Source organism: Lipophrys pholis (genome assembly GCF_963383615.2).
Source record: "Lipophrys pholis genome assembly, chromosome: 13".
NCBI classification, from domain to species: domain Eukaryota; kingdom Metazoa; phylum Chordata; class Actinopteri; order Blenniiformes; family Blenniidae; genus Lipophrys; species Lipophrys pholis.
This window is the reverse complement of record NC_137632.1, coordinates 20,646,612-20,669,830: the sequence shown is the minus strand read 5'-3', so window position 1 is coordinate 20,669,830 and position 23,219 is coordinate 20,646,612. Positions and strand designations below refer to the sequence as shown.

General features: G+C 41.4%; 2 protein-coding genes across 3 annotated transcripts in view; both read right to left on the bottom strand.

The window, feature by feature from the left end:
• Positions 1-12,429, bottom strand: part of adarb1b (adenosine deaminase RNA specific B1b) — a 136,409-nt gene extending 123,980 nt beyond the window's left edge. The window contains exon 1 of one of the 2 annotated variants that reach the window (XM_080479105.1): positions 12,208-12,429. The gene's annotated coding sequence lies outside the window, so the exon portion shown is untranslated. The remainder of the gene's footprint in view (positions 1-12,207) is intronic. The other variant, XM_080479106.1, reaches the window with a different exon arrangement.
• Positions 12,430-18,140: 5,711 nt separating this feature from the next.
• On the bottom strand, positions 18,141-19,076 carry LOC308118705 (olfactory receptor 6E1-like; the record flags this gene model as incomplete). Its single annotated transcript, XM_080478215.1, has 1 exon — positions 18,141-19,076. One exon carries the CDS (start codon positions 19,074-19,076, stop codon positions 18,141-18,143), a length of 936 nt encoding a protein of 311 aa, XP_080334341.1.
• Positions 19,077-23,219: the final 4,143 nt, after the last annotated feature.

Genomic DNA, 23,219 nt, shown 5'->3' with positions numbered 1-23,219 from the left:
GGGGTGATACGCTCGCAGTGAACTGCTGTGACGTGAACCTTTGCATGGATGTCTGTTCTCGTCCATATGCTCCGGGAGTCCGAGCCAAGAGAGCGTCGAAAACACACACAGCGACAACACAGGCACGGCAGTCAGCTGCCACTATAGCCCAAGGCAACGTGACTCTTTCCTCCAGTACACTGGAGATCCACTGGAAGCTCACAGAAAGACACTGACAGGTACATTTCTGTCCAGAGTGTGAGCATCTGGGGAAAGACAAAGGAGGAGCAGGGATCCTCTTTGAAAGCTAATTTATCTTAGAGTAGAGTGAGAAATAAATGCAGGAAAATTACACTTTTAGTAAGAAAACAATGGCGGTGAAGACAAATGGAATCGGAGAACATTTATCTGTTTGGTGTTAACTGTCTGGTCAACATATGGTGGGAGCTTTAAAATCTACACAGAAAAAAAAAAAAAAAGTCACCGTTTCACAAATGCAAGCTCATTGCTCATTTTTGATAAATTTGGTCAACTATAATTTGTGCCGTCTTACCTGCTGCAGAAATGTTTGTTCCTAACACAAAGCCGTAAGTGACATTCTTCATAGGCAGCCAACTTGCATAGCTTTACATAAGACGATTTAATTCATCGGTTTAAAAACGTTTCAGTGATCTGGATATGTGAAGAACTGAAGTGAGTGATACTCACACAGTTTTGTCAATAGGCTCATCTTCATTATTGTATGCTGGACTTATATATTACTGAGGAAAATTTCCGTTGCAGTTTGGGTGTCTGTTTACACCACAATGGTGCTCGAAATAACTCATAACGCAACTTTTTGAAAACGGTCCCAAGGTGGAACTTTTATAAAATGTTCCAACTCCATGGAATTGGGGGGGAAAACAACTTTTCGAAAACGTTCCGACTCAGTCTCTGTGTAAAAGTGGAAAACGCAACTCTTCTGAAAAGACAGAGGAACTACTGCCATAGAAAATAGTTCTTCTGCTCATGCACAAGGTGATGGACAATAACAACAATAGTGGCCTCCAGAGAGGAAAGACTCCCAGTCCATATTCTCCTGAGACTTGGTAGCATCTGTACATACAAACGTCCATGTGGTTGCCGTCAATATTTATAGCATGGCCTGAATGCAATAACAAGAAGTAAAAGGCTAATGTGAAGTTACTGTGTGTTGCATTTGTGCAAATTGATTTATTATTATCTCACTGCAAAACATAGTCATTTGAACATGATCTACTAAGCTCTTCGAAAGTGACTTCTATTTGAACACCACTGAGCTTCTGATTTCAACATAAGACGAAGCCTGCTCTTCTTTTTAACATCCCCTCATAAAGACTATAAAACGCTACATCTTCAATTTAAACAGTTTACAATAGTTTGTACAAACACAGTATTATTACAAATGTCACACAGCCTAAGTTGCAATGGGGAAAATAAACTGGAAATATGGCGATTTAACTGCTCAACAAAGAATTCAAATGACCAAAAGCCAAGTCCTGCGAGAGCCCTCAACTCAACCATCAAAGTAACAGTGGAAACATTAAACCACTGTATGCCTCCGCCGTTTACTCCAGTAGAACATGACCACAAAGGTTTGACTGAGGCAGGACGCCTGCAGCCGTGAAAGAGTTGGAACGTAAAGCACAGTGTGGCGAAGGCATGAATATTCAACTCCCCCTGCAAAGGTTACCGGACATAAATAAACATTCTGACCTACGCACAGTCCATCTACTTTTTGTTTTGCACGGTACGACTGAATAAAATGTCTTATTCGTAAGGCAGCGCAGTGGTGCAGAAACACCTTAGTTGGATGGATGGATGGATGGATGGATGCTCCTTCACAGCAGTGGTTGCAATCACTACTAGACTCAATGGTGAAAACAAATAACTAAAGCATCAACAACAGTTGGTGTCCTCTGTAAAAAACCTAATTTTCACCACTGCAGGACTGTTTTTCACAAATTGGATAATAATAATGTTTCTGTCATGACTATTTGCCATATGGCATTTCCCTCCTGCTATTACACCAAAGCCTAAGCCACAATTCTTTTTGGTGTAATCAACCATTTCTTTTAGCATTTAACGAAAACTTACATCATTCACCGTTTACAGAAAATGTTGAACTTTGAACGTAGAAACTATCAATAATATCTTGATGGCCAAGTGAACTAGGACCAGTCGCCATTGTGGTGTTTTCATGGGCGGCATTGACTGTAATGTCACATTCACGCTCTGATGATAACTGTGTCTGGCATGTGCATTAGCCCTTTCTTCTATTTGCAGGAAGAAAAAATATGCAGTGAGAGCAAAAAACTAAAAACTAAAAAAAAAAACTAAACAACACGGGTTCAAGAATTAATATTTTAGAAAAAAAGTGCAGACTGTCCTGAAGTTCACCCTGAGCTGTCTGCACACACTCGCCTGGGTGCGTTCTCCAACACCTCACCTTTAAAGGTCGTCACCCCCCCCCCACACCCCCAAAAGTAAACACTATTGTGCATTATGCATTTATGAGCGAGTCGCACACTAATACCGACGCTGGGACCTGGGGCCTCCGCCTCGCTTCAATTTGGTGACAGAGTGAGGCTGATGAATTGATGTGCCCACACCCCGCCCCCTGGGGGAAACTGCAGAACGTCAAAGTAAGCTCGGGTCACGCTCCTTTATTTATTTAGTTTTTTTTTTACAAATGCCAACACCAGTACGCCCTGCTGCAAAATTATAGCCTGTTCTCACATTCTGACATCTGCTCATCCCAGGGCTGGAGAATCTGATAGGACAAATCCTCTCTTCAGAGTAAAAAGGTGAAGTCGAAGATTACTTTGGCACCAGGCCTGCCTGGCCTAGTTTGGTGGTTCGATGTAGAAGCACAGGGGATTATGCCCCTGATGGTAAAGAGGTCTCTGTATGGCCCAACATCCTTCAGATATCAGATAGGAGCGTCTTACCTTTCAACGCCAACTGAGGTACACCCATCACGACTCACTCTGATTGTGTACGTCGCATCCTGGTGTGTAAATGGTCCAAAAATAATGATATCCCTCAACATGAGGCGTGACATGTGACCAATAAAAATCTCTTCTTGTGCTTAAATGATTGAAGGACATTTTCACCCCAGGAAGCGCATCGACTGACATGGTGGATAAATACAACTTGAACGTTTAAATAAGAAAAAGCTCAAAATGTAATGAAGATCAGTGAGAGAACCTACACGATAGTTGTTCTCCTGACTCGTGGTAGGCGTTTAGGTGGTTCTCAGCTCTAAATTTAGCCGTCGGTGTTGAACTCCTGCACGTTTTAGGATGACTTAAAGCACAAGCATGTTTTTCCTCATTATGTGTATTTTCAATTCTATTTATGTATATAATGACTATACCAGGGGTATTCAAAGTGCGGAAGGAGGAATTTCCTCCCTCGTGGAGATTGAACCATAGATTTCCTGATGATTTTTTAGAACTAAAAGATATAGATTAATGCTGTTGGGATCAAAAGGCAATACAACCAAAAAAAAAAAAAAAAGTAATTATTCTTGTGCTAGTTAGATGGTTTTAATGAGAAGTATCTGTACGTCATTATCTGCAACTGTTGGTTTGCACTAAATCTCATTTTATCATTTTAATTTGGCTGTATAGTGCTGCCAATAAACTATATGGGTCTCACAATTTCCATTTGCTATTGTTCAGATAGAGTAAAACACTCTTGGAGCAGCATAACCAGACACTTTTTTAATGGAAAGCACTCCTCCCCAGCCAAATCTTGGTTACCGACAACAAGCAATAATATATTTTGTTAAAATTTGCATCTTGTAAGATAACTGCATTTTAAATTTTAAGAATTTTTACCTGATAATTACAGAACCAAACTATATCCAAAAGGTGTAATTGCTTATGTCTGTAGTTGAGTAAATGTTGGTTAGAAATGGTTGAAAAATACAAAACATTGAAAAGAAGAAAAAAAACGGATTACAAAATCTGAATTTGGAAAAAAAATAACATTTTAAATAGATATAATATGACCGCAAATTGAGTTCTGAAACTGTGTGCTTCAGTCAAATCTGAGCATTTTATCCACATTCTGCAGTTCTCAGTTAGCGTTCTATATCTGATCTACATCTGTGGCTTTTTGCAGCATAATCACAAGCTTAAATAATCTCGGATTCTATGCACATTTTAAATGAGTCCAGTGCAACTCCCCTCTGCCCCGCTTCCTATGCTTCCAACAACAGCAGAGCAATTTGCACCTTTTTGATATAGCCGGGCGGTCCGTCTTCAGAACCTGGGCCGGCCCGGTTCATTCCCATGCGATCCACGAATGCTGAGAGTGCAGGAGATTTTAAAGTGGAATGGATGAACGCATCTATACAGCAAGTGTTTTTTGTTGTGGGCTTTCTTTTTTCTGCCCCCTGAAACATAAAGTGCACTTAACACGGCATGCCTCGCAGGTCAACAGGAACCAGAATGAGTTGCCGTGGCACATTTTGTGCTGACAAATGACATTTATTTGAAAAAAAAAAAAAAACAGTGAATTGCACAGCATTCACACAGGGTTTTTGTTTTGGTTTTTTTTTTTACCCCCATGGAGACTAATTCTTTACATTGGCGCAGAGGTCGTAGGGTGAAATTCTACTATGAGAGCACAAAGCCTTCCAAACTGCGTTGTTCAACCCATCATTATATCTGAGCAAGACACCATAGATAAATCCATGTCCTTGACCCTTTACTTTCCAGCGGTTCAGCAAAACAGTTTGTAATGCAAATCAAATGTCGAACCATAATGTAAAAACATCATAACAAGCATCTGCGCACACACACACAACACACACACACACACACACACACGTGACTTTTATACCAACAGACACAAACAAATGTGTTTAAACGCCCACTTCATACTTCTCCGAGAGGATCCCTTTGACATCGCAACTGTAAGCACGTAGTTAGCGACAGTCGCCCTGAGCGAACGTGTTTTACACAGGCTGAATAATTGATTGAAACTATGGGCACTTGTGTAACATTAAGCAAAAAAAAAAAAATCAATTTCTATTCTAATTTGAAGCGAGCGGAGGAGAACGGCGTTTTTGACAGTTGCAGCCGAACGTGAAGCTACAGGGTCATCTTTGGCCTCATTATTTTGTGGCAAAGATGTGAAGCTGACACAGGCTGCATGGTACTCAAACTACGTTCACACTTTAGCGTTTTGTTTATCTTTTTTAATATATTTTTGCAGGGTGAGCAGGACAAAGTGATTCAAGAAGCCTTTCAGTCACCCACACATCCCCGTCACCTGATGATTCACATACGAGAATAAAAACAATATCAAAGCGTGGCCACTGATACACCGTTGTTTGTTCTTTGCCTCGACTTCACACAGCAGAAACATCAAGGGTGAGGTGGGCATGACTGCTGAGTACACAGCTTCACAATAAGTACAGCTGTAATGGCATGACTGCAATCTGTAAAACCTACATCAAGCTGGGATTAAAGTTTGAGTACTTCTCTGAAACAACGAATAGTCATGAGTAAATTGGCTACAGTTTTGTAGAGATCCTGCAACTTGAGGTTTTACTTGTTTACAGGCTAAGGACTTGACAAAAACATGCGATTTAAAGGTCTCATATTATGCCAAATTCACTTTATAATGGTGTTGTAATAGTCGTATGTGTCTCCATTGCCTGTGTATGAGACCCCTATTTCCCTCACTTGCTTGCTCCTCCGTTTAGCGAAAGTGTGCTAATACAGGCGAATCACTGATTTTCCCTTCATGATGTCACGTGGGGAAACAACCACTCCCTCTGGTAGTGGGTACTCTATTTGACCCTCCCACGGGTAGATGAGCTATGCATTCTAGAATTACAAATGGGTGCCATTTTTTCTCCTCACAAACGCTACCGAAAAACAGACGTGGAGTAGGTGTGGACAGAAACAACTTAATAACATTTAAAGGTACAGACACAGAGACAGGTTGTTCTCAGTAGAGCTCACTAAAATAACTTTTAGATTGGCTGAAATTCAGGACCAAGGCTGGATTTGGCGAAATACACTTCAAATACAATGTTGTTGGTCCTCTGACACCGATGTCAAATTGTTGAAAAACTGTATAATAAGGGACCTTTAAAAAGGTGTCAACACTGTGACAGGGGAATTTTCTTTTTTCTTTTATGATAACAAGCTGTAAATCCTTTATCAGTGTTTTGAAAGCATCAGACACCCTCATTTGAGCAGCTAGCAGGCAACTTCTCCAAATAAATAAATAAATAATGTATGGTTGGCATGGCCATGTACTGAAAACCCCTCCTGCTTAGTCGGCTAAAAACATGAAACATCAGCCTTCTCACTGGGTGGCAAAAGAAATATTAAACGGTTAAGTCAATTTGTGTTTTAGGTATGGACAAAGCTTCCTTACTGTCATGCAGCTGCCAGCCACTAGTCTTGGCCACTGAGCCTTATCTAGAAAATGAAAATATCGGTGGCATGTAGGCTGTATCAGACTGAAATATGCAATGAATACTCAAATAAAGCAACGCAAAACCACATCCGCCTCCAGCGTTTTTGATCCTAACCGGCTGCTGCTATAGGTGCTAGAAACAGCCAAGCCAATAAGACATTTTTTGCCCAAAGACAATGTGATCCCAACAATGGTCTTTGTTGAATGTAATGGCTTCAAGGCGTTAAAAGGAATTTTTTACTTCTTGACATTCTTATTTAGGAGAAAGAGGAATCAGTTACAGAGAACATCCAAAGCATGCAAAATGCAGATAAGGAGTCGGGACAGATCACAATACTGCCACCTAGCAGCAGAAGGTATAACAACATTTTTCTTTTTTTCATTCCGGCGGTTTTGAGCCACACAAAAAGGTGAACGTCGGAGAAAGGCTGAACAAAAAAGGCAGATCTCATGAAATATGTATGTTGTTGTATGTCAAGTTATCTAATGAGGTCCCTTTAAATAACTACAGATATATAATTCTGCACACTATCAAATATTGAATCACTGTGATATGCATCTCATTACCTTGATTATGGGGAATATCGAGCTGTGCTATGAGAGTTATTCCTATAGAGAAAATATAATTGCAAACAGTAGAAACTACATGTGATGATTTTCTTTCTATATATCATAAGTTGATTAAATTTTCCTTCCTCGTGGTATCGCAATTTATCTTGATCGACGAAACCGTAGTTCCTTTGTCGAATTATCGGGTTCTTGCCAGAACGCAGTCCTTTGTTTACGTTATGGTTACAACAATACATCCCCAGGTTGAAGGGGACGTAGAAGTTAATCTAATTTCACCCTCCTGAGACTTCAGCTCGTATTCGAATGAGAAAAGAACTTGTACATAAAGAAAAGTTTGTTGGAAGAACGCCTCGGCTTTATGCAACAGGATACACACCAAGCTGCATTTGAATGAAAATGCTTTCAGAAAGTGGCGGCGCAGCCATCAGATAAGAGAAGAGGCGGCCAGGTGTGCAGGTTCACACACTGGAGTCGGGTTACCTGTCAGCCACGAGCATAATGGTGAATGTTCAGAAGGAGCTGGCGGATGAAACAACATTTTTCTCCTTGAAGTCTGGCTTCAGCAAACCTCGACTGAACTTAAGGCCCCACGCCAACAACTGTGATCAATTAGCACAGAAGCAATTTCTAATAAGACTGTTAGGAAGTTAAGAAATTAAAGAAAGAAAAGTACAACAAGTGAAATGACGTAATTTGTGGATTCATCGTTTGGTTTTGTCAACACCATGCATTCTCTTATTTCTGTAAACGACGTAGCCCTTTACGCCGGACATTCTCTACTGCACTCAGACTTCTGACAAGGTGGTTTGCACCCAAGTTTTTGTTGGAAAAACTTTGGATAAGGACGCTTTCAGCACGTCTGTTATTCCTCCGTGGCTCCTCCACCCCGGACAGATCTCTCACCACAACTAACGTACTGTTGTCTTTGCACTGTTTCGAGTCAAAGGTGCTTGTAATCTCACCCGGTGGATGGATGAGACGAGCGTCACTCACTGTTAGTCTGAGACGTCGCAAAATATGACACAACGGAAAAGTGGCCAGGCTGCCAAGTGTCGCCCAGGATAGACCGGTAGGTGCACGCTGGTGAAGTAGTAGCTGTTGTTTATCTAAATCAATAGCTAAGTAGGGCAGAAGAAAACAGGATGCCTGGTGTTTTTCAGGAAAAGCTCACAGGACAACGAATGAATAGAAGTGGGAGCCTGATAAGGAGTGCCTAGGAAGTGAAGAAAGCCCCCCCCCCCCCTTCTATTAAGAAAGGTATTCATCAAACAGCTCTGGACGTATTTGGGAGCTAAAATGAGCGAAGCAATGTTCAATCGCACTACGAGGAATCCTCTCAATCCCCAGGTAATTAAACCCCTGTTATCTGGAGAAGCCTCTATCTCCCTGCAGACAGGCGGTGTCTTTTCGTTTACACTGCTATTTATGAAATCGCCCGTGACACGTTGTGTAATCGCTGTCGGACCAAGGAAAGTCAGACAGGAACTCACAAGAAGACTGGACTGTAGTGTTGCTGCTGCAGCTCTCATTGTGTCCTGCTGGGGAGAGCAAATATATTTGTGAGGGCATCCAGGATGTGGGCGCCCGGAGCTGTTCCGCACCATCCAACCTATGAATTCAAATATTTAGCTAGAAAACAATCCCTGGCAGGCCGAGCAGGTACCCTCGCTCTGTCCCCCTGGAAGAGATTGTTTGTCCAAACTCGGATGCTTCATTCAGTCTACAAACACCAACATTTTCTCACAGTGAGGTACAGAGGGGCTGTGAGGGAAATCACACGTCCTCTGAAGGTTCGTTATCAGTTTCAGAGCTCATGTTTAAGTCATCCGCTGTGTACTGTATGTAGGCTAAAATCCGGGGCCTTTTCTCGGTAACAACTGATGAGCAAGCCACCCCCCCCCGTGGCTCTCATCAAATGTGTATCCTCCTCAGCACCCATGAGCCTGCGAATCCTGAGGAAGTGCGCCGTCTTTTTATAGCGCCTCACGCCCCGTGGTGAGCAGCGGCACATCCGTCAGTGTTTGGTACGACGACGTCCGCGGGGCACGGAGCAGCGCGTGGATCGGTGGCGGGAGTTGCCACGTCCCGTGTGCGGAGGTGATGGGTGTCCTGTCTGCTGCCTGTAGATCTGCATTACAGGGGAGTTAAAAGGAGGGGACGCTGACAGCCGGCGACAATTTATTAGCCGCGGCAGCAGCATCTTCTTCTCCCGTGCTGCTGCCGCTGCTGCTGCTGATGCATGGGTCCCATTCACACAGTGCCAATGCAGCATCTCAGCCCCCCTGTGACGGCACAATGCAGCAGAACTTTGCTCCCACACTGAGCCACTCAGCCAGTTTGGCTCAAAACCCAGAGTATCCCGTCCTAACGCTTTTGTTCTCCTTGAACTTATCACATCAGCGCGTGAAACCGGACTGCAGCACTTTTCTGAAACACAAAGCGAGGTGGAGTGTTGGCCATTCCACTCAGGACTGCCCCAAACTGACAAAGAGATGCTATAGCCGACAACTGCAGGAGGATCAAACTCTCAATTACTCCTCGAACGTGACAAATCAGCAAAAATGTTTTTCCCGGCACAGCTGCGAGCAGATTCCACATAATTTCTTTAAATGAAAACAAGTGTTTGTCAGCAAAACGCCTCGTTCTCCTGCATTGCTGCTCTGTGAAATAATCTATGCTGCACTGTTTAAAAGGAAAATGTGACTCATTTGAGCCGAATCACACAAAACCGCCACTAATATACCTTTGGGAATGAGGCACCTTCAAAAGGGGAAAACAGAGCTTAGGCTCCACATGATTATTTATGCAGTGCCACAGATTTGTTCCATGTATGTGAGTTGGTGTGACCCTGAAGCACACGCTCACTAAGGCAGGGGTGTTCATAGCTCGGAAGCACACTCGAAGCACCATACGGTGATGCTTAGTGTCTCCCTACAGGTTAGAGCAAACACATATTTAAACTTTGCATCATAATTGCGTCTTCGGGGCAAATTCAAACAAAGCAGGACCAAATACTTTGTTGTTTCAACAAATAAAGGGTTTTAGGCAGAGTGTGCAGTCGATACGGGGCTAATAAATCCTTTAAATTCATGTGGGGTTTTTCGTCACAATGTTGGCGTTATTTGACATGATACGACACATTTAGGGAGCTATACCACTATACTATAACGCTATAACAGCTGAGTGTATTTGAATGGAGTCCAGCATGGGCTGGGACAACAGTCAATGTGAGGAAGCAGGTGCCTCCATCTGTCTGGCCTCAGTTAGGAAGATGTGCAGGCAGATTGACACAAAATCCTAACTGGGATTGCTCCTCCACTGAGCGATGTATGTGATACGGCCCGTCTTTACTGAACAAGGTCAACGATTGCCCAGGATGCACGCTGGGTACAAGGCCAAGGTCCTGAAAGGTCGGGGGGCCTGAAGGCGTCGCAAAATAATGAAATAGCAGCTACATTATTAGAAAATAATGTAATGTATGCGTTTACGCCATGGGACTGCAGATGGAAATTAGCTCCGAGCTAAATCTGGCATATTTACAGCACTGGTTGTATGTTCATGAATATGCACTGTCCCATTCAAATAAATTAAGACATCAAATAAACTAAGCTTGAGAAATATGAGAGTAGAGCACTTAAATGAGCCAAAAGTAAAAAAAAAAAAAAAAGGATGGCAAACTGACCAGAATTGTAATCGAATTGACCACAAGCCCACATGCAATAGCTATAAAGTGTTGTGCCATAAATGCAGAAAACACCACTAATAAAATAATGGAAATAATAAAAATGGCAAAAACAAAAATGGCAATATGAAAACATGCAATAAAATACATAAATGACCACAAGATCAGTTGTAAAATAATTTTAAATAAAAAAAATGTTAAAAAATGACAAATAAACAAAAGATATTAACCATATGCTGGAAGACCACAGAGAATAATACAAAAAGACACAAAAACCTCCACACAAACAACCAGGGAGACATCATCAGGATATGCAATAAAGCAGAAGTCCACACAGATAATGTGGACATATTTTATTTCTGCAGAGGTTGGTAGGGGGCCACTTTGCATATGTGTGCACAGGGGCCCCTTTGTCTTAAAATGCACCCGTGTGCATTGAGGAAAAGTCTTTTCATCATCACTGCCACCATCCTGACAGGTCACTTGTACAAATCACACAAAAACAGATGCAAATGACCACCGAAGACTGAAAGGAACACATAAAAAAGACTGGATAAGCGGGGAAAATGTTACAAGGACACACTACAAAGACCTGAGACATAGCTGAACAGACAGACATGAAAAAAAGAGGGTATCACAGAGATAATATTGAGAAGGGTGCTGAATCGTGGGGGGTCTTTTTAGATGTCAGAGCATTGGGGTCATTGTCTGGCTGTGCAAAACAAAAGGGGGGGGGGGGGGGGTGTAAAGTTCACTCTCCTGATATGTCAGTACGCACACTATGTAGCCTAACTCAAATTTTATTAAAGTTCAGTGGAATTACATCAAATTTGAATAACTGGTGAGTATTCCCCTTTACACGCATCAATCCACCAGACAGCAGAGGAAAGGAGGGGGGTGCACTTGTACCGCGCACTGTCCCGTATTGCATGCATGCATTGTCTTTCTTTTTTTTTCCCTTCCCGTTGCAGATCAGGACTGTGTGCAGAGATGTGCTCATGTTTGCCTGCGAACCTGCAGCCACACACTTGTGCGCCGCAGCCGCTGCGGCCGCAGCAGCAACCGGATCGGCAGGAGCAGCAGCAGCGGCAGCAGCCGGAGCGGCAGCAGCAGGCTTCATGCCTCCGTATCACAGTGGACATGATGCGGTCTCCTGAGCAGACCTTCACCACTGACAGCCAGGCAGAGCTCAGCCTTGTGATAACAAGCAGAAAGCCCCCCAAGCACCGCTGCACACAAACACACCAGCAAGGTGATTTTTTTTTATTTTAAAACAGCCACACACACACACGCACATATTATTATTAATAATAATAGTGATATTATCAATATCATTATTATGATTCTTAGAACCGTCGCGTCGTCTCCGCCGCTCCGGAGGATTACCAGCATAATATTATATAAACACAACCGGAACCCAAACCACATTAGCATGTTTTCATCCACTGCAGCCAACCAAAATAAGGAGGATATAAAAAAAAAATAAAAAAAAAAGGGGGAGATCTACTCACAGGGAAGGAGCGCAGCGGCTCCCGGACCGCAGTGTAACCGGGCCCGGCGCTCGTGAACCGGGGACGCAGCGATGTGTTTTCCCTGCGTGTCGTCGCTGGTGTTGGAGCGGGCGGAAAGACGGCAGGAGCCTGGGCAGAGAGCGGCGCACACAGCGGCTGCACGGTCGCATGTACCGCAGTGTTCACGGCCGCCTTCTTCTGCTGCCAGCCACCGTCCCGAGCAGCCCGGGGAGACCGGAGACGCGCTAGCGCCGCCCGGCGGTGCGGAGCCGGTGAAGGTCACGTCAGGCCTAACTACCCCCTTCCTTCCCTCGCTCCTCCATCTCCCCTAAACGAGCTTTCTCTTTTTATGAGAGAAATAAATACATCAACACTGATAGGACGACATAGAAAATGACAGCATGGGTGGATATTTAAGGCAAAACTGTCATTTATGAACAGCTGAAATCTAAATATATGGACTTTCAAAGAGTTTAATTTTTGTAGGTTATCTATTTTTTTTTGCTTTTTTTGTGGATTAACTGCACACATTATTGTTTTTGCATCCCAGATGTGTTCTTAAGTCTACTTTTTACAATTTGAAGGAATTGTTGTTCCAATGGAGTCCAAAGTAAAGTCATTGTGAAGTAAATGTTTTTGGCAAGTCATTTGAAGTTACCTTCTGAACTTCTGATCTTAACCAGAAAAAAAATAATCTATCAAAACAAGGTTTGGACTGGTTGTATTAGTATTTTCGTCAGAAGGCAGGACATCAAGCATAAAAAAAGAAACCAAGCTTACAGGGCAAGTTGCATTGGCTGTGGTGCTACTAAGAGCAGCTGTTTAAACACTAAGGAATTATAAGAATAAAAAGACCAGGAGTAACCATCAAGGATGTAGGGTATGCCTATTTTGTTAAACAAGGTAAGGGGCTCATATATCTAAATACAATGACAAACAAAGATTTATGCAAAGATTACTTGCAAAACTGAATCCTCACACCATCATTCCAATTAATCAGATAATAAGATGCATTTTCACACATAATTCTGTGTTTCGTTAAGTGACAAATGTATGTTTCAGTTATTGGAATCATTTCCAGGTTGTTGCATTTTTTTTAATATATTTTCATAACTCATCAAATCTTTACTAAAATTGTGGTGACATCTCCTAAAGAGAATTGATTTTGGTCTACTTTTGTCTGGTTTCTGGTTGTCCAGAGAGCATTAATATTCACATTGAATAAAGTTTGTATTGATGCAAGAATATGTGACATTTTCTAACATGCATCTAAAGCTGCAGATAAAATACTGCTTGCAGAAGAAAAACTGTGTCGCTGTCTTCACATCTTTGTGGTCTTGAATCTTTTTTACTAGTTACATAACATCAGGCTAAATATTGGAAAACCAGCCCTGCAAGTGGGAAATACCAACAAGGAAAAAATTTTGTGGTTTCTGCCACTGTTTTAAAGAAATTGTAGCAAAATATTGTCAAAAGCATCACTATTTCTGAACATTGTTTTGCATTTTATGAATACTGTGTATGATTTAGTGACATGTTTTAGAAAGGAAATATTCATTCGGTGCAATATATTAAGCACATTTACACATTTTCTGTGATAATCTCACTGTGGTAAAGGACAAAAAGTCTCTCAACAGTCCACTAGAGTCTGCTAGAGCCTCACGATCTGCCTCCACGTCTGCTGAAGGAGCTCCCTGTGACGGCCGAGATCAAACAGCATGCCTGTTAAATCATTCAGCTCAGGAGCAGCCTTTGAACTTCACATGATAACATTTGTGTGTGTGTGTGTGTGTGTGTGTGTGTGTGTGTGTGTGTGTGTGTGTGTGTGTGTGTGTGTGTGTGTGTGTGTGTGTGTGTGTGTGTGGGTGGGTGTGTGCGTGTGTGTGTGTTTTCTCCAAGCGGCCTTTTCAAAAGTCTCATTAGGCACGTTGAATATGATTTTTTCATTTTTTGTTTGTTTTCCTGTTTTAGGCACGTCTCCATAAAAAGCAAGACTGTCAGGTCTCACATTTTATGTGCTTGATTGTCGAAGGAAACATGATCATCAATTGAGAGAAGCAACCATTTAGTTCCTTTTCTTACAAGTAAATCATGTAGTTACTGAGGATCATACAACTTGGAACGACAAGCCAATAATGGCTTTCTGGAGACGTGACTTGCAAGACACTCGAGGTCATCTTGGACCAGAAAAAATTAAACAGAAATAAATTAAAACAAGCCAAAACTGAATAGGCTTTTGAATTCTCTGAGTGCATGATATGTGTTGATGTGGCAGAGTGGGTGAAGGCTCTGGTGGTGGAACTCTTAGGAGGTCTACAGGTGAAGATCAGAGGGGGTTAATTAGGTTTCTATGGTAAGCTGGTGACTAACCATGATGGACTTTGAATGCTCACAGCAGGATTTTGAATTTCATAAGGTATTTGATGGGGAGCCAGAGTAATTACAAAAATAAAAGCAAAATACTCGGTGGATTTGGTTTGAGTTAGGAGCCTGCCTGCCGTGTCGTTAATCAGCTGGAGTCAGTGGCCGAGTTTCCTGCTGATATGTAAGAAGGGCGTCACAGTCGTCAAGTCGTGAACAAAAACTACATAAGTGCTCAGATTGTGTGTTTAAATGAGGTAGGAAGAGGCTTTGCTTTGGCGTGAAAAATCATGAACAAACGTAATTTGGAATTCGATCCAATAATAACATGTGAACACCTTATGACATATTGATAAGACCGATAGCTCGGAAAACCGTTAATAAAAGAAAAGAAATTCTGAACGTGCTGTTTTTGATAAGGTGTGGTGTGGAGTAAGAATGTGTAACAAGCATCCACTTTAATCGAGATGTCAACAATATGTTTACTGCTGTGGTGCAGAGCGGTGACAGCGGGGTGAAGGGAGGCCGGACGCGGGCTTTACGAGGCTTCGCTTTGACATGGCAGAGTGGTACTCCGGAGGGCGACGTATGGCCACGTGCTCGTCATACACCGAGAGAGTAGGAATGGACAGACAGCTGCAATGAGCGCATCATCTGAGCCTGAACCTGAGGTGCTGTGAAGAAGCGAGAGCTCAGCGGAATGTGGGGTAAAACTAATAGTACCATATAGTCCATTCACACAGAACACACGGCGAACTGAAACGACGGTCGCAATGAGGGAACTGTTCACCTGGAATATGATGCAGATGATGAAACTGAGAGAGAGAATCTAATTGTGACTGAAACATTATCCATCCTGGATGAGCTACTTGAATTTGAAATAAATTAATAAATTAAAATAATACAAAAACATCAACATAAAAATGCTTTCTTGAAAATAATAATATAAAAACATGTAATAGATACAGGTGTAGTCTACTATATACCATGTATTTTTTATTTTTTTTTTACTGATATGCATATTTGATTACATACGAAGGTCATTAGAGTGACACCTTTAAATTTCTTCTTCTTGGCTCCTCTTCTTGACATGACAACCTTGTTCTCAAGTCCTGATTCGTTCACCTGGACATCAGAGTCCTTGACTTTCTTCTCCCGGTGGAGACAGACAGGCTTCTCCTGAAAATTCAACACTATACTTAGTGTTACTTAAACATTGTGTAGATAGCCACCACATGTAGCCTGACTCCATGATGAAAATAACTCTTTAAGTGTTAAATGAACATTGCTGAATTAACTGTGTGGACTCAAATCAGCAAGCAAATCACATATTAACATAAACCCCCCCCCAAATTTTGGCATCTGGAATGTGTCTGATCTTTCATCTTATTGAAGGAAAAAGCTTCACCGATTAGATATTTTGTTGTAGAAATAACAGATAAGTAAATAAATAATTCTCTGTAATTTGCTCGCTAAGATTTTAGAGTCTTATTATTTGTGACTCATACACTTCAAACTTGTGTTAATGCTGCTGTGTATTGAAATGAGTCATTACCTCTGAGCATGCCACAAAGATTAACTAATGTTCTGTTAATGCACTGATGCGCAACCACTTGCCTGATTCAGCCTGATAAATGCAGCATCATGGTCATTACCTGGTAATTCGGGACTTTCTCACAGAACGACTTTTGTCCTGGTAAACATTCACACTGCCACTGTAAAGGTCCAGAAATAGACCCGGCCACTTCACTGCAGCACACACTCAAGATCAGTCAGTAAACGCCCAGGCTGTTAATGAAATATTTAGGACTTGGCTGCCTTTAATTGAGGTGTGTAGCTCAATAGAAGCTGCATTACATTCATGGATTTAGTGAGCGGTGTCATCCGATTCATAGTCGCCTCTGCTGGGGAGACTCAAAGATGCCTCGTATAACACTGTGCCACAGAGCCAGAGTCTCATTTGTAGGGCGGTGATCTCAAAGTTTTTGTAAAAAGAGAGAAAGCACCTTTTCTGCTGTAAGGTGATCGTAGCTTGGATACAATAGCTTAATCATTAGCAATGATACAGATCGTGGCTCAACACAGGTCAGAATTTTCATTCAAAAAACTCCCCAAAATTCTGAAAGTGGTTGCTGCTCTCACCCTCCCAGTTGGACGACTTGTGTTCAGCATCATAATCAACTGACTTTGACTCCATAAACCAACACCCTGAGCTGGATAACGACGCGATAACAACATGGCCAGGTTTTCTATTAAACACTATGTGTCCCAGTTAAAATCTTTCTTTTGTAAGAACCTTTGCAACAGATATTTTTGATGTAACTTAGTTACTCTTTAACTGATAAACTTCTGCAGCTTCAGTGCAGAGGCTGAAACGAACAACGAATTAGTTTGAAGAATTCCAGGAGAGGAAAGCTCGTACAGTTGTTTTCAAATATGAAGAGAAAAAGTGAAAAGCTGTCAAAAAAAAAAAAGTCAAGTTAAGTACAGATAGATAACAAAGTATGGATACTTTGGTCAACTGGTTGATACTCAGTTCTTAGAAAACATGAGAATATAAATGCACATTGAAAACAGCTGTCCAAATTAATTATATTTAAAAAAATATATTTTTTAGGAAAAAGTTGTAGGTATCTTGTAAAATGATTAAAACAAACAAACAAAACAAGCATGTTTCAGCTTTACACTTATAACACATCAGTCGTATTTTATGTTTGTCAGTGAATCATTGACCGTGCTGATCTAGCGAACCGAATGAAACACTTCCACACCGTCGCACACTTCATTATTTATTAGATCTCATGTAATTCTACATACATGCATTTGTAAAATAACGAATAATGACCTGGGTCAGAACACAGCAGAAAAACATGAAAATATTGTTGAAATATCAAAACAGTCATGGCTCATTTTGAACTTGCAAATAGTTTTTACAAACTTTCCCAGACAACGAAGACAAAAAGAGAGTCATCGCTCCATTTAGTGAGAAAGCCAAAAGGACAGGGGAAACCTGCAAGGGATTAAATTAGCAACAGTTGTATTCCTGATGATAGATTTCCCAATCATTTCATATTTTGTTGAAATACAGATGGTTTAGGTTCGAAGGTGAGCATTACAGTACCGAACCTTCGTATCTCATAAGATACACACATGCACCGTATTTTGAACATCAGTCTACATCGAAATCACAACAAATAAGAACATTGTTTTCTTGGAGAAAAAAAACCCAACACAATAAAACAGAATATTTGATATGGTTACAAGAAAAAAACAGTCATTATTTGTGTTCATTATTACTTTAACGGTCACATGAGATGCTACTAAACAAAACCATAACCAAAGCAAAGTTCTTTTGGTGCTCCTGATAACGATGCTCCTGATAACGATGCTCCTGATAATGATGCTTTCTCACCTTCGGAGGCAGTGACAGTGCTTTCAGAGTCAGAAATCACTTTTTTTTTTTGCTCATATTCCACGTTTACTCCTTTATATACGCTTAATGGCATAAAAGTATTCCCATTACTTCACACGTGCATGTGTTGTAATAATAATTGAGGTTCTCAGTCAGAAAGCTAATCTTTCCTGTACCCTGTTGCAGATTTTATCTTTGCCTCTTTAGTTTTTATCTTGAGTAAGTTCAAAATCTTGGCGCGCAGCTTGGTGAGTTGAAATCCATACACAAGAGGATTTATAAGAGGAGGAATGAGAAGATTTTCAATTGCCATGAAGTTGTTGAGGTTCTGAGAAATAGTCGCAGAGCCAAAACGGATGTAGAGGAGGTCTAAAAGCACCGTGAAGGAAAAGGTGCCCAGACAGACCAAATGAGGCAAGCACGTGTGAATAAACTTCCCCATGTTCTCTCTGGACAATTTGCATGTTCTGATCATATATATGTAAGTCCAGACAATGAATATGGCATGCCCAAAGTAAAACAGCATGTTGAAATATGAAACGGCCACGTTGGCTATCGGAGGTGAGCACGTCAGTCTAAAAACCATCCAGTTCACACAATACAGTCTGTTTATATGAGAACCGCACAACGCCGTGCCTAATAGTGTGGCCGTGTTCATGAACATGAGAGTCAAAGGTAAGAGCCAGGAAAAAAACACAAAGACGGAGACCTTCTGCTTCGTCATGACGGAGTGGTAAGACAGAGGCTGACATATGGCGACGTATCTGTCATACGCCATCAGGGCCAAGATGGAAAAATCGCAGCACGTTGATGAGTGGATTACATAACCCTGCAGCATGCATCCGGCATAAGAAATCACACGAGGCGAGAAGAGATCCACAAAGAACTTGGGGAAAAAACCAGCAGTTCCATAAATAGAGTTGACGCAGAGATCACACACAAACACATACATTGGCTCGTGGAGGTGTTTATCCGTAATAACCACAATGATAAGAGTGAAATTCCCCACAAGGATCATCAAGTACCACAGTATGGTTGCTGCAAAGAGAGCAATTCTCTGTTCTAGAGAGAACTCTAAAGCTGACATAGTAAACATCGTGACAGCTGAAGTGTTTTCCATCGTCTGACCTCAAAAAGTGAAGCTCCCGTCAGATACAACATGCAAACCACCTTCCGCCGACCATCGTCTGCTCTTTGTGACCGGCTGCATTGATGGTTTCCTATTGTACATCTGCTGACTGCTCCCAGCAGGACACCCTCCCTATGACAACCACAGAAACGTCCATGGAATCAAACTGGCCAATCACGAGCAGGACGACGCTCTCACAGGGTGGGATCACGGGAAGAAGCTGGCCTGAAAAACCTCAAAGGTGTAAAACAAGCACTGCAGTGGGTCTGTAGATTCCTGATGGGCTTTAGGTGGTCGTCAATGAAACTTTATCTGATGGACTACATCATCTGGAAGGAAACGTCATGACAGCAATGTGTTGGCAGGCATATTTATTTGTGCGGCACATTTTTACAACAAGGCAATTAAAAGTGCTTCACAATAATAACTAAAGGTGCACGTTGGATTCTGAATCTTAGGGCAGAAACACGGTTTGGTCCAGACAACCTGAGAGGTCTGAAATGCTCATGATGCAATAGGAGACCAGACCCTATCAGGCCACTCAAATCCTTGCAGTAGAATAATAATTTGATCCACTTATGTCTGTTTTCTCTTTTCGTGGCCACAAACACATTATTGAGTAGTTTTTTGATGGATAAAATTTTGTCGAGCCTGTTTTCCCTGGATATAGCCTCTTTAAATTTACTTACTTTGATAATTATATCTTAAAGTTTAGCTTTATCAGTTTAAATCTGACCTTGTGTTTTAGCCTTATTCACTTTTTCTTGATGAACTTCTGAATACTCTAAGTCTGGTCCACATATGAAACTTCTCTTGTCTATTTTAGCTGTTTTCAAAGCTGTCTCTAAATTGTGAACGTTCTCAGATGAACACTCATACATCGCAGAAAGTCTGTGTAAAGGTTGGAAGATGATGGAGTGCAAGAGCCGGGGATACAAACACAGAAGAAGACCTGTGGCACCTATTTCAGTCCCTGATGTGCACCTCGATGCCTCAGCCTACTGGATGGTCATGGCTTAAAACAAAGGGCAATGCAAAGGTACACCAAAATCAAAGTGCCGAAAATGTAGTGTCCATAATTGATTAGTAAACCATTTGTGATTGTTGTTGCGTTTTTCTCTCTTGTTTTTTGTTTCATTATCTAAAGAAAATTTTAAAAAATCTAAAAAAGTTGATGTTTTCGCACTATTTTAACACATTTTTAACTCAAGGCAACAAACCTACACATTATTACGAAACCTAAAGCTCTCAGTGAATGACATGCAGCATTTTGTTTTACCTTCTAAATGCAGCAGTCGTGCAGTGGAGGGTTAGGAGGACAGAGAGCAAGGAGGCCACAAGGCAAAACCCACACAACCACCACTCATGGCCAAGTGAATGTGGGAGATTTTCATGACCTGAAAACAGAACGATTGAGGTTTTCTCCAAAAGGAGACCAGACAGAAAACAATGGTCAAAGCAAATAAGCCGACAGAAAGGAATGAATAGTTTCAGGGTTGAGTTTGTGTTGCAATTGATCGTAAGCGAAGCACCGCCCTTCTTAGATACTGGCCCTAACTTAAGATTAATGTTTTCTGTGCCTGGTCCTTGGAAAATAAATATTTCAACTAACCACAAACTAAAGTAAAATATGGGTGGGGTGAGAAACAAGGTAGGATCTTTCTTAGTTCACACCATCTAAGATTAACAATCCTCTAAACTCAAGGTCAGGTTCTGATACTTTAATGATTGACAAAAATGACTTCTCAATATAACCCAGGAAGAAGTCACACACTCAAACCAAAAAAAAAAAAACATAGTAAAAACCTCCCTTTTGGATTTACTGTACTTCTACCGAAGCTTCACTCACTTTTAAATTAGTGAGAAATTCACCAAGCTCCACTCATATATGCCTTCCTTGTTATATTCCCTCTCACTGGAGGTGCTTCACGCATGGATGACTGATGCCGGCGGAGTCAAGTGTTTCTCAATTTGGGCTCTAATTAAAGCTGTCTCAGAGTTGAGAGGGTAATCCTTCTTTTGAGTGGAGATGTTATGTTCCGCACACTACACGACTCAAGGACAAGACAATACGTTGGGCTTGCCAGGGCCGTCCTGCAAAGCCTGTGATAAAGCTTTGTTTCACTCTGGAACTGAAAGGTGGCTCCAGACTTCCCTCTCCCCGCACAGCTCACCGGCTTGTTGTGAGAGAACAATGCAGCAGCGGGTCTCTGTGTCTTTGTCTGCAGCACAACGAGAATCGGCCTGTACAACATTTAGTAATATGCTTGACTTGTGCCATCAAAGGAGCAAAACAATTGTATTGAGCTGCAGGATTACTCTTTGGCCTCAGAGTTTACTAACAGAAGGTTAGTGGTAGCCTGGATATTACTGTAAGAGAATCACGTTGCTACCTTTACAAAAGGAAACTGCAAAAAAAAAGAAAAAAAAAGAACAATGTAATGGTATTTTAAATCTAAATCTGACTTGGTCTGTCTTCATATTAATACCCAGAGTAGAAACATTTAACAGTGAATTGTAAAACCAAAAGCTCTTTGTGTGTGTGTGTGTGTGTGTGTGTGTGTGTGTGTGTGTGTGTGTGTGTGTGTGTGTGTGTGTGTGTGTGTGTGTGTGTGTGTGTGTGTGTGTGTGTGTGTGTGTGTGTGTGTGTGTGTGTGTGTGTGTGTTACTGGTGATGCATCACGTTTGACTGGGGACTGATGTTTGCATCAGGCTGGCGTCATGTGGAGAAGCTCAAGAATGAGATCCCTGCTTTTCACAGATGTTTTTGTCCTTTTGGGACAATCCCAACAGTTTGCCAACCAAGAGTTTGGCTGTGGGGTTGCTAATCAACACCTTCCACAGAAGAAACATCTCATCCCCTCTCAGAGTAGAAAGATTTGAGATTCTGAGATGTTTTTAGGTGTTTGAAGCAAAACTCTCTGTCACTTTATCCTTCATTCAACAACCACATTTTATATATTCCAATAATATTAGTCAAAACTTCTCACTGTTGATAGGATTTGGCATATATACTGCACAAAACCAGACAGTTTGAGCTTTGCAAATTTCGATTAACAATAAATTATTTGCAGCCATTTATTTTAGATTTCACCTCAAGTCAAAGTCAAAACATTTTTCCAGTGACATTTTTTATTTTCCATTACACTAAAAAAAGCAATTTCCATCTATTTTTGTACATGACTACTATCATAAAAAAGAATCTGAACCAGGTGTGCAGTATATGGGTCCGCGTAAATGAAGTTTTTTGGGTTTTTTTGATAAATGAACTGGTGTAAATGAAGATTTCTTTTTGTAAACGTAGAGGGGAAATATCAGTTTTTGTAAAAAACTGGGTTCGTGTAAATGTGGCCTTTGTCAGCTGCACAGTGAGCAACTTCTTTTGGGTAGATAACTGTTTTTGTTTTTTTTACTGACCTCAGAAAAGTTTAAATGAGAGGAAAAACACATTTGAGAGCCTATCTAAACATGCCTTTAACTCAACTCCTTTGATACGACTTTAATGATGTCAGACCTAATGAGAGCCCATGGGACAGCATGCTACTGTTGTGGTCAACAGGTCATTATCTTAATCATCCCTCGTGAGCAATCAAATATACTTCACGACCCTGGAGGGCCATCCCGGGGTAACAAAAACCAAAACAAAGTGGTCAATGAATCAACACCAGTGAAACAGGCAACGAATGAGTGAGCAGAGGATTGCATACTTAAAGATTGTTGTCACAATTTCTCAGTTTAATGCAGTATGACAAGTAAGAAAATGATTTTCATTGTGGAATTTCATTTCTCAGATCTCTTTGAAAATGTGATGCGAACTAGTTAAATGTATCTGCTATTAAACGATTGCCACCGCTGTCACTGCAACTGAAATCGAAACATATCAAAACATAAAGTTCCAAAATGTTATAAAGGAGCCCGGGGTGGTTGGAACTGACAGTGAGGTCAAAAAATAAACACAAAAATGTACACCTAGGTCACATGTTTGCCACTATTTCACATTGTGATTCAGTAACACTGCAAACATGAAGGTGTCCATGAAGGGGTTAAGCAAGAGGCCCCGTTGGAGGAACGCACTGTTATCCAATCTGCAGCTGAATTCACTGGACTTTT